The sequence below is a fragment of the Passer domesticus genome, chromosome 5 (assembly GCF_036417665.1).
Source record: "Passer domesticus isolate bPasDom1 chromosome 5, bPasDom1.hap1, whole genome shotgun sequence".
In the NCBI taxonomy this organism is placed as follows: domain Eukaryota; kingdom Metazoa; phylum Chordata; class Aves; order Passeriformes; family Passeridae; genus Passer; species Passer domesticus.
Genome location: NC_087478.1, coordinates 72,934,416 through 72,950,048, shown reverse-complemented (window position 1 = coordinate 72,950,048; position 15,633 = coordinate 72,934,416). Strand labels below are relative to the sequence as shown.

Below are 15,633 nucleotides of genomic sequence, written 5' to 3'. Positions count from 1 at the left end.
CATCCTAAAATCAATTGTTTTTGACACCACTGCAGATACACTTTTATGTGGAATGAAAAAGAAAGCCTCTGGCCTACAGACACTTGTTAAAATAAGGGATAATTAATCAATAATTATATATGTCACAGAATAACAGTTTCATTAATAGGGATTGTGAATTTAACTGCTTAGGAACTGGATGATCTTTTCAGGGTAGACGTTTACTGTGGAGTAAACTTGCAGAAACATTAAGAAAAATCTTTCCACTTTGTCTCCTCTCCCAGTTGTGTGGTAACGAAGTCTAAATGTCTGTATTGTGAGGAACTGGGGGGAAAAAAGATAAAACTGTCCCTTTTTACATTCAGTGTCTCAGCACCATAGTGCTTCCTCTACCTTTGGAACCTCTGACCACTTTAGGCTCTTCTGCTCCTAAACACATCCCTTTGCTCTTAAGCTGTAGCCAAATTCAGTCTTGAGATGTTTCAGCTGACACAAGGAGCTATTAAATATGGGAAGGTTGGTTTGAGACTGAATTATGTCAGCTGTGCTGGTGCTCCTTGGTCTGCAGCAGTTTTCTAGAGCTGTGGTGCTAGCCCAGCAAGCTGGAAAGTCCTTAACCGCAAGCTGAATACTGCGAGTGGAGAATATTCCAAGGCACTCGTTATTTGCCATCTGTTTTGGAATAGAAGATGGAGGGAGTATTTCAGCTTGGCAGCACAGTAATCAGATATATGTAATACTTTCAAGGGATAAAGTCCATTTTTAAGAAATTTTTATTTTTAAAAGCTTCCAACTTTTAAAAGATACGGTACCCATTAAGAAGTGTCCGTAATACACATCTAATGTACACCAATTTTACACAGATTTGAACTCATCATCTGGGGCAGTATTACAACTTGTAGGCATAAAAACTGCTGCAGAGTGTTGGTGGAATAACCACTGAATGCATCTGTTAATACTAATTATGTACTACTGGTAAACAATGTATTCTTTGTTTAAGCAAACATTTTTAACCCCATCACCATATTCCTCATTCTGCAGGTGAATGGGAGTGCAGAATGCATAAAGGTCAGTTTCTTAATGCTATTACAGGCATTTTAAATGCATGTAGATGCTCTTAGACTAGATGCATGTCTATTTTTGTAAGTAAAACCTCAAAACCTGTCAAAGGCAAAAGCAACATCTGGACATGATAACTTTATAGTGAAGTCCTGGTTTAGCAGTTGTAATCATTAATCTGTTCCCTCTCAAGTCTTCTGTTCAGCTACATTTGAAATGAAAATTGGTGGTTCTTTTTCCAAGCTGAGTCTCTTCCTCTCTCTTGTTTTTCTTTCCAGTGTGTGTTATTTACACCAGTGAGTAAGTGTATAGTTTGACGTTCTGTGAAAAAAAAAATATAACAAACTATAGCCTGTACTTGGAAAAAGAGAATATCACTAAGATCAGCACTTTGAGCTGTGTGTGATTAGGTCAGTTTTGCTTTCCATAGTGTTACATAGCAAGAAACCTTTATTCATAGTGGGCTCAATCTGTCTGGAGATCGTTTTCTCTGAAAAGCCAGACAGAGGTAACAGTCCTACAATGAGTTTGTCTGCAGAACGGGACGTGTATTTTCTTATTCTGAAAATTTGGCATCCTGGTGTCTGAAATGCCTGCACTGGTGTCCAAAGTGTTACTCTCCTGATGCTTTATGTGGTGGGGTCTCCATTCAGGGCACTTTGCAGAGCACAGGCCAGACAGGAAGTGCCACATTGGCTGGGGCCCTTCTTGCTTAACTGTGCAGTTGTGTCTGTGCTAAAAGTCAGTGCTGAGTGCCTTAAGGGAAGATGTGAGGAGCACCACAGTGTTCCTGCAGTCCCTTTTCCTGCCACCAAGACTGCACTCCAGCCAAGAGCAGAGACTGATGTTCAGTACGAAATTGCAAGTTTGTTGGTGCCTCCAAAAATAATTTCATTAATTTGGGAAGCTGTGGATATTCCTGCCTAGTGTTTGATTCACTAACTTTGCTAATACAATATTTTTTTAAGGGAGTTCCATGGGCTTGTTCATTACGAGAGTAACGAAGCAGAAAATTCAAATAATATTCCTCATGCCATACAAAAAGTGAGTGACAGCAACAGGCCTAGCATAGGATATGTCACATTCTGAAGAAACAAGTCTGAATAGCCAGAAAATAAAATGCACGTCATTGGGTGAGGACAGATGCAGCACAAAGCACTCTGTTTTATTTGCTTTAAAAAGAAAAAAAATTAGATCTGTCTCTCGACCTTAAACTAATGTATTATTTTCTCATTCAGTATATTTCCCATTTTCAGGTTAATGGGTGGAAAGGAAAATTCTGAATAAACATTCACTTTGCAGACAGTTGGTTTTCTTTGCTTCAGATTTCAAAACTGGTGCCCTCTCTCTGAAGGAATGAAATGGTAAATAATAGTATTCTCTGATTTAGGTAGTACACCCTTTGCCTCTCAAGCTCTTGTATATTCTAGAATGTGGACTAGAAATCCCTTCCTGGGTTTCATTATGGCCTCCTGCCCTGGTCTGTGGAATCATAAGTTGCAGTAAAGTAAATGCTAGCCCAGTCTTTCACTGGAAGGAGCATGTCTCCAAGTGCTGAAAACACAAGGCAGAACAAAGGGATCTGAGAGTAATTTTTGACATTTATATGAACAGGTTTTTTATAGGTGATTACCATCAACTGTTTTGTAAATCTTATCCTTAAAGTCACTTGTAGTGGTGAGAAGTTGAGTACACATGAACCAACCTGCTCTGAAGAATTGGACACTGGACATAAACTTCCAAGTCCTGTTTTAAATAATAGCTCTCCTAAGAACTGTGATGATCCTTTTTGCTTTCAAGCAAACTATCTCTAGTGTCCAGTTGACTCCATGCTCCCAGCAGATTGCATAATCCTGGTGTGATTTCCTATATGTCAGTCCAGGACCGGGGGAATCCTTCCTCAGTGAGACTCAAACTGTTCACAATTAACATCGTGCAGTATTGATTTCTCTTTACTATTTCCCAACAACTCTTTGAAAAAGAACAGTTCTGTGTGCTGAGACGATCCTTTGGTCTTCTGGATCCAGCTGACCTATTTTTAAAGTAGATCAGAAGTAGGGAGAGAAATAAACAGAGAAAATGAGTTGTCTTTTTCTCAGCTGTTTCATCATTTGCTTTTCCCTCAGGGGACAGCCAGTATTTTTGTAAAAAATGGATTAGGTGAAAAATGGTTCATAATGCTTTACCATGTGTTGTTTAGGAAATTGATGTTAGAAGCTTGCCTGCACAAAAGCATATGTTAAGGAGATAATTTCAAAACAGCTGAATTCAGTTAGAATATCATGGGTGGGAGTTTATTAGAAGTATTTTTGTTACTGTAGCTTCTTCCTGCCTCTTACTTGGCTTTTTTATTTGCTTCCTCTTCTGTTGTAAATGTGAGGCTTTGTTGCTGTTCTTTCAGCCTCCTGGCATCCTTGCTCTTCAATCATTCTTGAGCTGGCCTATTACCATACTTGTAACCAAGCTGTCTTTTGACCTCTTCCATTTTACAGGATAACTCTGTGATGCTTTCTGCATATTTTAATTGTGAAAAGTGTTTAGCTTGATTTAGTGTGGAAAAACCATCACTTTATACACATCTGTCCTTAGTTCCCCTCAACTTTCAGAACCTGTTGGCTATTTTTAGTCACATTTGGGTAGGGTTGAGAGGAAGGCATCCCAAAGAGTGGGGTTCTTATGGATTTGATAAAAAATAAATAACCAAGTAAAAAGGAGAGATGGTGTAACAGCATTTGAGCTGAAGCATCCTTAGCTGCTTATATATCTTCTTATACCCCGAGTGGTCCATGCCACAAAGAGGTGTTACCAGTTCCCCATTCATGCTTTTCCCCTGAGATTGTGCCCTCTCAACAGAAGCCTTTAATCCCCTCTGGTTACAGCCCTAAACCCAAATACAGGATGGTCACCTGGATTTTCTTTATTCAAGCCATGTGTCAGTCAGCAGAACACCTCAGCACTGCTTCATGGTCAGTGAGGTCTGACTAGCAGAGAGACCCCGAGGTGCAGTAAACAGAGCTTCCTTTTTTCCAGGGCCTCCTGTAACGTTTTATGAGCATGAGGCAGTGTGGACCCAAATGCACAGGTGAACTTGCATCTTAGAAACCAAAGCCAGTCAGGCACATGCTCAAGCTTCCTAGCAAGTCAAATTCTGTTCATTTCCCTGAACTTCTTGCTCTAAGTATACAGTTACCAGAAAACATTTCAAAATGTGACCAGCTTGGATCAGGAGAGATGCCATGCTTTTGTGGTGACTGGAGCCTTGGCAGAGAGGACAGGAACAATAGGACAGTTCTCTTTGGGAATTATTTATGTTGTGCTCTTTATTGTGCTTTATATGTTACAAGTGGACCACGTTGTGCTGGTGTTGTGTAAGGCATTCCTCAGGAAATCAGGTGGGAGTACAAACTTTCCTTTTGCCGTATAAACAGAGCGTGTTGCATAACCGAACTTGTCTTTCTGCTGTTAGGGATGTTGTTTTCCATTTCTGTTATGTGTCTATATCGTCACACACAGCAGCCCACCCTGCACTAGCTGTTTTTTCCAGGCCCTGTCCCTCCTGGGCATCCATCCCTTCGCTCCATCACATGGAGACACTCTCCACAGGGTGTCCTGGCGTTGCAATGAGCCTCAGCCACCAGCAGCACCAAACACAGCTCCCCGTGGCAGGCCCCAGCTGGCTGCTGCTCCCCGTGTTGCTAATCTCACCTCTCCCGGGGGCTGAATTGCTCAATCTTGCCCAAATATTTGACACTGGATTCTTTTGTCAGATGCCTTTGCTGGGACAGTGTGATAAGTAATGAATGGACAGGCTGTCAGGAGCAGGCTTTGCCACACAGTGGGGCTCTGCTGACCCAAAAACTGGACTTCAGGAGCCCTGAGCCCCACCTTCCCCAAAAGGGCTTCCTTTCTGAAAAGAGGTCATGGTTTTGTGTGTGTGTGTTAGTTTTCAGTGTGTCTCTGTTGGGCAGCTCACCTACCATTGCACTCACACACTGAGCATGCGGCTAGAGCCACAATTAATGTCCCACAATCAACTGAGGTAGCAGCCATGCCATTTTGGATGCCATATTTTGACCATTTTCCAGCATGTATCTTCGCTGTGGGAGACTCCTTGTCACACAGGAATCACGTGCCAAGGGGAATGCCCTGTCATACAAGAGAAATTTAGGATCAGCAGTCATTTGCTTAGCTGTTCCAGGTTTTGTATCTGTCAGTCATCACCAGTGCATTTCATGTCCTTTCTTCAATGCACCTCAGCTTAGCTAGAGGATAGACAGCATTTCTGATTCTAGATTTGCATAGCAAATTCACTTTAGTGGCAGTCTTTACTTAATAGTTTTGCTTGATCTTTTTCTCTCTTGCTACATAAGCAAACAGAGTGAACTATGGAGAAAAAAAAAGCATTAATTGATACTTAACTTCATTATGGACAGAATATTTATCATCAGACTTTGAAAGTTTTTATTACATGAGCTCTTTCACGTCACAAAGAAAACGCATCCACACATACACATTCTCACATTCACACTCCTAACTTTCCAATGTGTTTATATTTTAAGTTCCAATTTGTAACACTTCATCTGTTCCTGAGCAGTGCACATTCTTTATTTATGTTCAAGATCCAAGCAAACAAAATTCCTTCAAACATCTTTCTGAATCAGAGAAGAAATGACAGTGAAAAAAAGCAAAACAATTAAATTCTCCCCCATTTATATGAAAATTTTACTGAGGCTTGTTTTGTTACATAGTGTTATAGTGAAAACAGATGATATTTGAAACTTGGCTTTGAAGCAGTCCTCCCTTCAGCCTCCACAGGCAACCAGACATTCCCCTTCTGCACATCACTTCCAACAGCTCTTTCGTGCAAAACATTTCCCTGTTTATCCTCCAGACAAATTGCATTTGCTGGTCTTAAGTCATCTGTGTACTAAGAAAAATGATGTGTCGTCAACCCCAGACCCCACTCCTCTTTCTAAATCCTTTCTTTTGTAAAGAATGAAATGAAAAGAAGAGGGAGTTAATTTGTGGCACTTCTTTCTTTTCCTTTAGGATGTTAGGGTGGCTGCAGTGAGCAGAAATGCAATCAGCCTGCGTGCCTTGTCTGATGCCCAGGCTCAGGGAGCACAGCTCCAGCAGCTCTGCTGACACCAGCAGAGCCAACCCTGCAGTTACCTCCCCTAATCTGTGTTCTTTGTAAAATGACTGTGAACTGTTTAGCAAAATGTTTAGCTTGTTTTGATAGCTGGACTAAATTGTAAACAAATGGTAACCGCATGTTATTCACGGCAGAATAATTTTGCTTTTTTTGGTTTTATGACAGCATTTACACAGTATTTTTTGCAACCTTAGTGACCTACATGAGGTTTTTGTCTACAAGGACTACTCTTTTTCTTTAAAAACAAAGAATTAAAAAAATAGATTATGGCAGGTTTGGTTTTTAACTATAGCAGCTGGTAATTTAATGGAAACCACTCCCAGTAAACTTCTTTGGTGTTTTCAGGGATCAGAAAATCTCTTCTGCTGTCCCAAAGGTCTTTAACAATACTCAGTTGAAGTTCATTAAGCCAGGGAGTGATGGCAATACACATTACTATTCTCCATAATTCCTGCCATCACAAACCATTTTCTGGCTTCTCCTCACCTTGCTCTGAAGTGGTTTTTCCTTTGGTTTACAGTGTTTTTTTATTCAAGATTTGGGAAGAAGGGAGTATATTGTGATGAAACCTTCTGTAAAATCACTGACACCATCACACTGCAGTTACAGCTTTGCTCTATTTGCCTTAAGGCACAAGCCAAGACTGGATGGTTCTAGATCAGGAAAGAAGAAATGGGGAAGGCAAAACCACATAAAAGCTTTTCTCCTCCATTCAAGATTCCCAGAAGAAGTCACAGATATATTATGTCAGCCTTACAAAAATTGTTCTTTAAAAAAACACAGTAAAAAGAAAATAATTAAGACCCAAAGGATGTTCAATATCTGAATTATTTCATGGTAGTGTTGGGAAAGCAGTAGCAGAATAATTTTGTGGTTTGGTTGTTGTTTTCAAGACAAGACAGCTTTGTAAAGTTGCATGAGAGGGAACAGAAGCCTCTTAGTTAGGATTTGTAAATATAAAACATCCTAGGGCTGCTGTCCCTTTCCTCTTCTCCTGGATCATTATTCTCAAGAAGCCACCTGTAACTCTCTTTGTAAATTGTCTGTGCTGCATGTGAAACAAGGAAGGAAGAAACAGTGGAAAAAAACCAAAACAATAACCAAAATCACAAAAAAAATTGTTGAACAAGACCCAGTAAATTCAGTATTTTTGAAATTGTTTGATTTTCAAGGAGGGACATCTCCAGTTCTTGGTTGTAGTGTATGAGGAGGGGAAGGTTACTGCTGCTTTAACCACTGTCAGCTCCATTTTACTTCCAAGATGACACAGTTACAAATTGAATTTGTAGTTCACTGCAAATATGAGAAACACCAGTGCTAATATTTCTCAGTGTTTCTCTGTGGTTTTTGTGTCTTATATGTAGAAGTTTTTTTCAGTAAAAGATAAAGAATACAGCACGAGCAAATGCTTCCTTTTCCCCATAGTTAAATGAGATTAAACAAAGGCTGAAGTTCAGGGGTCTGACTCAAGAGTCTCTTTCATTTCTGCTACCCCTAGTGTTCTGTCTTACAGGCTGTCACGTTTTTCATTCCTTCTAAACCCTTTCATCATGACACTAATGTGCATAAACAGTCCCATGGCAATAGCAGGAATAATATTTAGATCTCTAAACCAGAGCTTTTATCCATACTCCCCAAAAGAATGTCAGCTCTGAGCAGAGCTGGTCAAGATGCCACTTGCAGTTCCTGCCAGCTCTTACACTGTGGTGGTGCATCTGAATCTGAATTGCAGCAGCTTGAGTCAATTTTCAATTCTTGTTTCTTTCACAGGAATGACTGGAGCCCCTGGAGAGGAAAGACTGACCTGTTCCTCTTGCTTCCTCCAGCTCCTTCTTGATCCTCACTGACTTGCCTAGTCCCCTCTTTCTATGCTCCTCCTCATCCTCTGCATCCATATCCTGCAAAAGATCAGAAAAGTATTTATAAAAATTTCAGACCCACTTAAAGCAGATTTTTAGACCTGCCATGTTCCAGTCATTGGGATGAAATATTCCAGACCAGGTGCCCTACTTGGGATGACTTGTTTCTGAAACTTCTGATTCAAAAATCTTTCTTGAGAAAGTTAGGGAGAAAAACAATTCAATTTTTTTCCTGTATTTTTTTAATATTAATTTTTGAATGTTTCAGTGTTCTCACATGTAGATCAGAGGGAAGGCCTTTGCCAGGCAGCACCAAGGGCAGGTTCTCTTCCCCTGAGGGAGGGCAAGAGAGGAACTGAGGCTGGTGGCCAGGCAGGAGCAGAGCTGGTCAGCACCAGCACAGTCCCACAGACCATGCAGGAGGAGAGCAGGCAGGGTCCAGACACTGAGCCAGAAGTCCAGATCCACAGTGGTGAGGTAGGTTTGAAGTGAAGTTGATTTTGCAATTCACATTCCCACTCCAGGGAACACCGAGTCATTGCACATTGATCACCAAGCATGCTTGTTGTGTGGAGGGAGCCAAGCTAGAAAATCAGACCAGAGGGTTTTCTTCAAGAATTTCAAGACTTGGTGATTGACCTCCTCAGTTATATCTCTCCTCCAAGAAAGGTCCAGACCCACCAGAACTTTGCAATCTTCAGTAAAATCTTTGCAAGCTCCACTTTTCCCTTTGTGCAGTGAGGACGGTGCCCCTGGTATCCCCCAGCCTGGCACCACAGCAGCAAGAGGGAGAGGGGGACAGGGTCCTGTGCAGCAGCCCACAGCAGGGATTTCCCTGCCCCTTTCTGGTACAACATTTTCTGCTGAGCTCCCCTCAACTTAAAAGCATCAAAACACCATGTCCATGAATGGTGGAAGTAATGGCTGCCCTGCACCACCACCCAGGAAAGAGAAAAAAATTGGAGCTTCCCTATGGGAATATGGAGCATAACTGCAAAATAAAACACAAATGGCACTGCACTTGCAGAGGAAGCTCAGGTTATACTGTTGCACAGGTAGCTTTAAAACTGACAATTTACAGCTTGCATTTTTAGGGGAAAAAACACATAATGGTCTCAAAGGCCAGTTTTGGTTCGAAACTGTAATACGTATATGCAGCAGAGACTGTGAGAAAAGGGTTGACTCATTCTTCTTGTGTGAGGAGGGATAGTGTGGAAAAGACACCAAATAACACCTAATAAAAAATAGGCAGTGATGCATATAAACTAGATGGTGGGAAGAGGTCTGGTAAAACTTTATTTTCTGGCACTAGTAGTACACCCCGAAAGGCTCTCTGAATATTGGAGGGGTTCCTTGACAGAAAACTGAAAACTCCAATTGTAATAAAAGGAAATGTTTTTCTGACAGAGCAATAAAAAGGTGCAACATCTGATGCCCTGATAAATATATCCAATTACCACAGGTACCTGCAATGCATCCTCTAAACACATTTTTCTGGCTGGTGAAGTGGAAAAATGGGCAAATTTAGGATTAAAGAAAATTCTATTCCACTTTGAATGTCTGGAGAGTGCCTGAACGGTATAAATTGTGTATCTTGGCCATCTCCAAATATATAGGCAGGCATTTGAGGCAAAGTGTTAGAACTGCATTTCCTCAGAGACAAAACTCAGTTGCAGCTGTCAGTAAACTTGTACTTTTCCATCTGACATGGTTAGTAACTTGGATTCCTGATGAGGAAAGAGAGATAGCAGCAAATAATTAAACACAGAAATGGTGACGTATGCCCTGTATGGTAGGAAATTTTCTCAAATTGGTTAGGTGGAACCATGGAGATGTGAAAAATTCATGCTTCCCTTATAACAAAACACACAAACAAACAAGAGGTCTACCAAAACAAGTGTCAGCATGACTGTCCATCATTTGTCTGAGCATTATAGGGGCAATAACTTGAGTTCCACAACTGTGAAGATGTTAATCTATGTTTGTGCAGCTATTTTGTGTTCAGTGAGTTTCAAAGATTTGATGGAAAAGTTTAATGGAAAGCTCTGGTAAAAAAACCCACTTTTTAACCAGTTTTCTGGGTTTGAAAGACTTAAAGCTACTTGCAAGGAGGTGTAATTGATATGTATGAAACTTTAAAACAATTATTTTTGTCATATTCCTTTCAGAATATTTTTGTCACATTCCCTTTAAAAAATCCTTATGGTCAGTCAGAAATATTTGTGTAAAGCTGCTTATATCACTTTAATTAAGATATTATGCATTTTTTTTTTCTCTTTATGCTATACTGTGAGTTGGTTTGGCTTTCTTTTTCATCCCAATCCTGTCTTAAATTCAAAAATAGGAGTAGAGACACTCATATTCGTTCTGCATATGTAGCTTTTTAGAATAATTCACACTTAATCCAGAAGCATCTTATTACCAAAGAGGAAGTGAATGATCAAGAGAGCTCAGACTTTGTCCCATATTTAAAACATGCATATAGGAAATATCGAGTCATAGAATCACAGAATGGTTTGGGTTGCATGGAACTTTTAAGATCACCCAGTTCCACTGCCCCTGCTGTGGGCAGGGATACCTTTCACTAGACCAGGTTGCTGAGAGCCCCACCCAGCCTGTCCTTGAACTCTACCAGAGATGGAAGTTTGTGCCATTCATGTCATGTGATTTTCTCTATTTTAAAAGCTTTCAGTCTTTCTAGTCTTTATTAACACCATCAGTCTAAGATCTGCAACAACTGCTTATTAACCAGCACCCTTACAGGAAAAAAAAAAAGGCTTGTCCTTGCAAAAGGATGGCTTGGATTGCACACTGGAAGGCATTTCTGATTGACAAAGTTCTGCTGATTATTGTGTTCATTCCTTTTCTCCTCTGTGTAGAAGATGGTTTGCCACATGGTGAGAAAGGCTCAAGGAAAAAGTGGAACCCTGTGTGTTGCAGGTATGAACTTTTTCATCCTTTCCATCACTTGCTCTGGTCATATACCCATCATGGCAAGAGAGAAGGAGAGAGAGCAACCCGGACCAGCAGGAAAAAAGTTCTTTGAGGTCCCCAGTAGGTAAGGGTAGAGCAGAAGGTGTGAGCTCCAGCTGACCAAACCTTTGCCCTACACCAGCACGTGTGGACGTGTGGCCAAAGGGTGACTGCTCCAAAAATGTTCTTGGTATCACCTGTTTTAAAACAGCAAGTATAATAATGCCTCAGCTGTTGCAGAAGTGCAGATATGCTGCCTAAATACAAATTACCACATGTGGCAGTGGTAATATAGTTAGGTGAGTATATGACAAAATATGAAATTCTAGATGTCATGTGAGGCAGGGGCTTTCCTGCTGTCAGATCATTATAAGGAACTTTAAAAAGTTATAATATTAAATTTTCATTTTTGTTTTCCTTAAATGTCCTAACTGGGCAGCATTCAGTTCCAAAAGCGTCTGGTTTTGGTACAAATGACTCATAAATAAAAACTTACTGTAGAAGCTTTAAAGCTGGCATGTAGTTTTCCACAAAGCAAAATCATAAGGACCTTACTCCCAAAGTGGTGCTACAAATACTAGAGTAAAGGCACAGGGTGACTGGGGGAGTGGGATGGAAGATAGATAACCACCTCAGTGCAGAAAACTGAATTTAAAAGGTGGGGGGATATTCTTTTTTTTTTCCTTCTTGTTTCTATGTTGCTTCTTTTAGAGGGCAATCTGTCCAGAAGTATTCAAAAATTCACATTCAATCCAAACTAATTCAAATTTGAAATACTTGCATTCCTTTGTTGCTGTTTGAATCAGAGATACAAATGCTGGATCAAGGACACGTGTGCTGAGAGGTGCCAGCAGAAATGTGGCAGACAAGTCAGTAAGAAAACTTCAGTGATAGAGAATCACATTTTGCTGCTTTATGATAATAACTGGAGACTGGAAACAAGCCTTTGAATAATTTCAGATTTTCCACACTTCAGACTTTTCCAGCCAGTTTATGGTTCCTGTACTTTAGCCTTCTGCTAAAAATAACAATAATTACCTCCCACTGATTTTAATCCACCAAAGACAGGAGAAGTTGGAGTCCTCCTGCAGTCAGGCTGCAGGGAATTGCCAGATTTTGAGCTGCCATTTGGTCTAAATTGCAGACAGCAGAGCTGTACCTGAGATTTATAGAGCAGTTGTGCTACTTTACCAAGCTAAGTGTTGTCAGGAAGGCACTGGAAACAGCAACAAGGAGCAAGAATGGGAGCTGAGAGGGGAATTAATGCCAAGTCTTGCACTGTAACAGCCTCCCATGCCAAGACTGCCATAGTGATGAACTGAAGTGAGGATGAAGGCAGCAGTGAGGGAGACTGGCTTTTTTTTCATGGTGCCCAAGAGTGGCTCCTCTTTGGGGTTTTGTCCTTCCTGTGCTCAGCTTTCACAAGTGGCATGAACCTTTCTGACAGCTGGGAGCCCACAGGTGTCTGTCCCAGCCGCAGTTTTATGGGATTCTACTGGAGACAGCCCCACATATCCATCCATCCATCCATCCATCCATCCATCCATCCATCCATCCATCCATCCATCCATCCATCTCACAGCAGGCTGCTCTCTGCTCTGCTCTCATCAGCTGCTGCTGCCTCTGGCCATTCAAGCTTTCTGCTTCTTCAAAACCACAGCTGAAACCTTGTTTTGGTGAGCTAAGATAAAGTCAATGTAGCGTGGTTCCATCCTTCCTGCCACTGTTAGTCTGGCCAGCCATGGAAACACCTGTCCTCCTTCATGTGTCAGCAAGCCTGTGGAAAATAACCCCACTGACCTCTAACTTCAAAGAGACTCAGGGAGCAAATTCTCTTTCCAGTTAAATGGAGTGAATCGCTCAAATTCTCTTTTCTCAACTCATGTATTTACTGATCTGTCAGCATATTAACATTTTGGAAATACACTCTGTAGACTTTCACTCATTTTTTTAAAATAAATAACATACACAGAGCAAAATAAAACCTGTTTTCTTCAGGTAAAGCATTACTCACCTGTGAAAAACCTGTGTTATTTCTATAAGTTTCCTGCAGGCAATTTGCAGTAGTCAATTAGGCAGCAAAGACAAAAGAATGTGATCCCTGAACTGCATGCTGTGGATCAAACTCAGTGAAATACTTAACTGACTGCAGAAAAAAACTTGTTCTTATGAAAAATAATTGACAGAAAAAAATATTCCAAGTCAGTAATAATTTAAAAAATTAAAGCAACAAATTATTGCCAGACTGCAGATTTTGTCAGGAGCCTGGACTATCAGTGGTTCTGAAGATTGCTGTGATGACTGGTGGTTCACAAACTCTCCTTGGGAATCCCTTTTCCAAATCACAACTGAAATTATGACAACTTTTAAGTCCAATTTGGTTTCTATACAGCAGGCAGAAATATATCACTGTGCAATTATTCACATGTTTTTTGGTTTATTTGGTTTTGTTGGGGTTTTTTTATCTCTAAGGACAACTGACATTCTTTGCTTTTCTTTGGTGAATGAGAGCAGCGTCTGCAGCTGAGACTAGGTATGGATTTACTTGGATATGGAAATATTGATGGGCTTGACTTTCCTTTGAAACCTGAAGAATGCTAAGTCAGCATTGTGACAGCTGTGCCTCTGCTCACGTTTTGAACAAACTTTGTTTTGGATTCCTGGGCTTGACTGATTCTTAGCTTTATATTTATTTTGCACTTTGAAGTTCATGTTACCAGATAGGTGTTCCTGCCTCTTTTTTTCTCCATTTTGTTATAAATAAACAAATCTCAGCATCATACAAAGTTCACAGAGTTTATGGTTTGATTTTCTTCATTTGGTTGGCTTGTCTTCAGAAAAATTCTTGGGTTTAGGTGTATTCACTCAGAATTAATGGACTTTTCTGCCCAGATTGATGCCACTTGTTCCTCAAAAAGCCCAAAGTGATTCCTGTAAGGACATACTTCCTTTTTCATCTCATGAGGTGTAGCCTTGTGTTATCACCCCAAAAAATCCTCCTTCATTCCCAGGGAAGACTTTCCTTGGCTTTATTAAAAAGTCCTATGCAGTACTTTTCTATTCTAGGGAAATTAAATGCTGGTGGCTGATGGTGCAGATTTTCATAAGAAAAGTTTGTCACCTACATTATTTTGCTTCTTTGTGACAAGAACAGAAGGTTTGGCACTGAATGGCATTGCAACATAACAACATGAAACATAACAACCAGTGAGAATTTTTTCTCTGCTACTTCCACCCTTGTGCAACAAGACTGCAATATCTGTTTTCTGAATGAGGGCATTAGTTGCTCTGTTCACAGGAGATACCTGTGTCTCACAACTGTTCTGAGCCTGCAAGAGAGCTTAAGTGCTGAGTAAAGGAGAAAGGCAGCTCTACTTTTCAGGATGCCCCCTAAAAAAAGGCAAGATTTGAAACCCACCTGCTTAGCAACCTTCCAGGGCTTTTCCCACAAAAAATATTGAAGATTTGCTGCCCCAAATATCTTCAGAAGACCGGAACTTAGCAGTTTTTATCCTGGCAGATAAAAGAATTCTCCCAATCTAATACAATCATAGTGTTGGTCTGTGGAGTTTGGGTATGTCATTAAAGCTGATAAACACTGGATTTTGGCTATCTGTTCTCTAGTTTTCTGCCTCCATCCAGTATAATTTTAAACACAGAACTGATTAAAATAATTTTTTTTTAAAAAGGGAGAAAACAACCATTTGGAGATTTCATTTCATGAAACCAAGACAAGCTTCTACTAATTAGACTACATCTGATGGAGCAGTATCAGTCACAAAAAAGGATAGCTTTGAAATTTTCCATCCAGGAGTCCGTCCTTTTGAATCTGGATACATAATCCAGAGCATATTTAGATAGTTCTGATAGGCACCTATGAGGTAAGATATGTTTTTTGACACTGCTCCAACAGCCAAGTCAAATAAGGAGTCACATGTGTAGGCTGGACTGACAAAGAGAGCTGTCCCAGACTTACACATCTGCAGCCTTATGAATGCTAAACCCTTGGCCTGCCAGCTTTGTTGGGCATTTCCACACTGCTACCATGAAGGTATCAGCAAGCTCTTTAGGGAAGCCTGTAGTTTTTGGCAGAGTGTAAAGGAACACAAAACATTTTTTGGCTTTGGCTCTGGATCTTCTTGCACATGAATACTTGTCAATGGTCTTGCTGTACATGGAGCACCATTTCTGGATAAGAAGTTGGATACAATGATAAATGAAATGTCAGTTCTAATTTGCTAATTAACCCAGTGTGTCAGGGTGAATAGCCCAGGGACATGGTGCCAACCAAGCTGATCTCTGCGATACCCTTACTGTTATGTCATTGTATAGTACAAGTAGTTTATTCTTTCCAGGAGAAGCTCATGTTCATTTGTGTTTCTCAGCCATGTACAGAACTCATGGCCAGTCATTCAAACACATGTAGGGACAATGATAAGCCCATATAAATTTGTACAGCTGGAGCCAAATTTTCATTGATGCATTCAACTGCTTGACAGGTGATGACAAAAAGAAAACAGGAATTACACAGCCCAGCCCCATCAGTAACAACTGTGCACTGAGTACTCCGGTGCTCAGGAGATAAAAGCAGTGTTGGTAACCACTCAC

General features: G+C 40.6%; 1 protein-coding gene across 1 annotated transcript in view; it reads right to left on the bottom strand.

Moving 5' to 3' along the window:
• Nucleotides 1-5,479: 5,479 nt before the first annotated feature.
• DRAM1 (DNA damage regulated autophagy modulator 1) overlaps nucleotides 5,480-15,633 on the bottom strand; it is a 32,736-nt gene continuing 22,582 nt past the window's right edge. Inside the window, exon 6 of the mRNA XM_064421048.1 lies at nucleotides 5,480-8,091. Coding sequence (XP_064277118.1) covers nucleotides 7,942-8,091 — 150 coding nt within the window. The 3' untranslated portion in view covers nucleotides 5,480-7,941. The remainder of the gene's footprint in view (nucleotides 8,092-15,633) is intronic.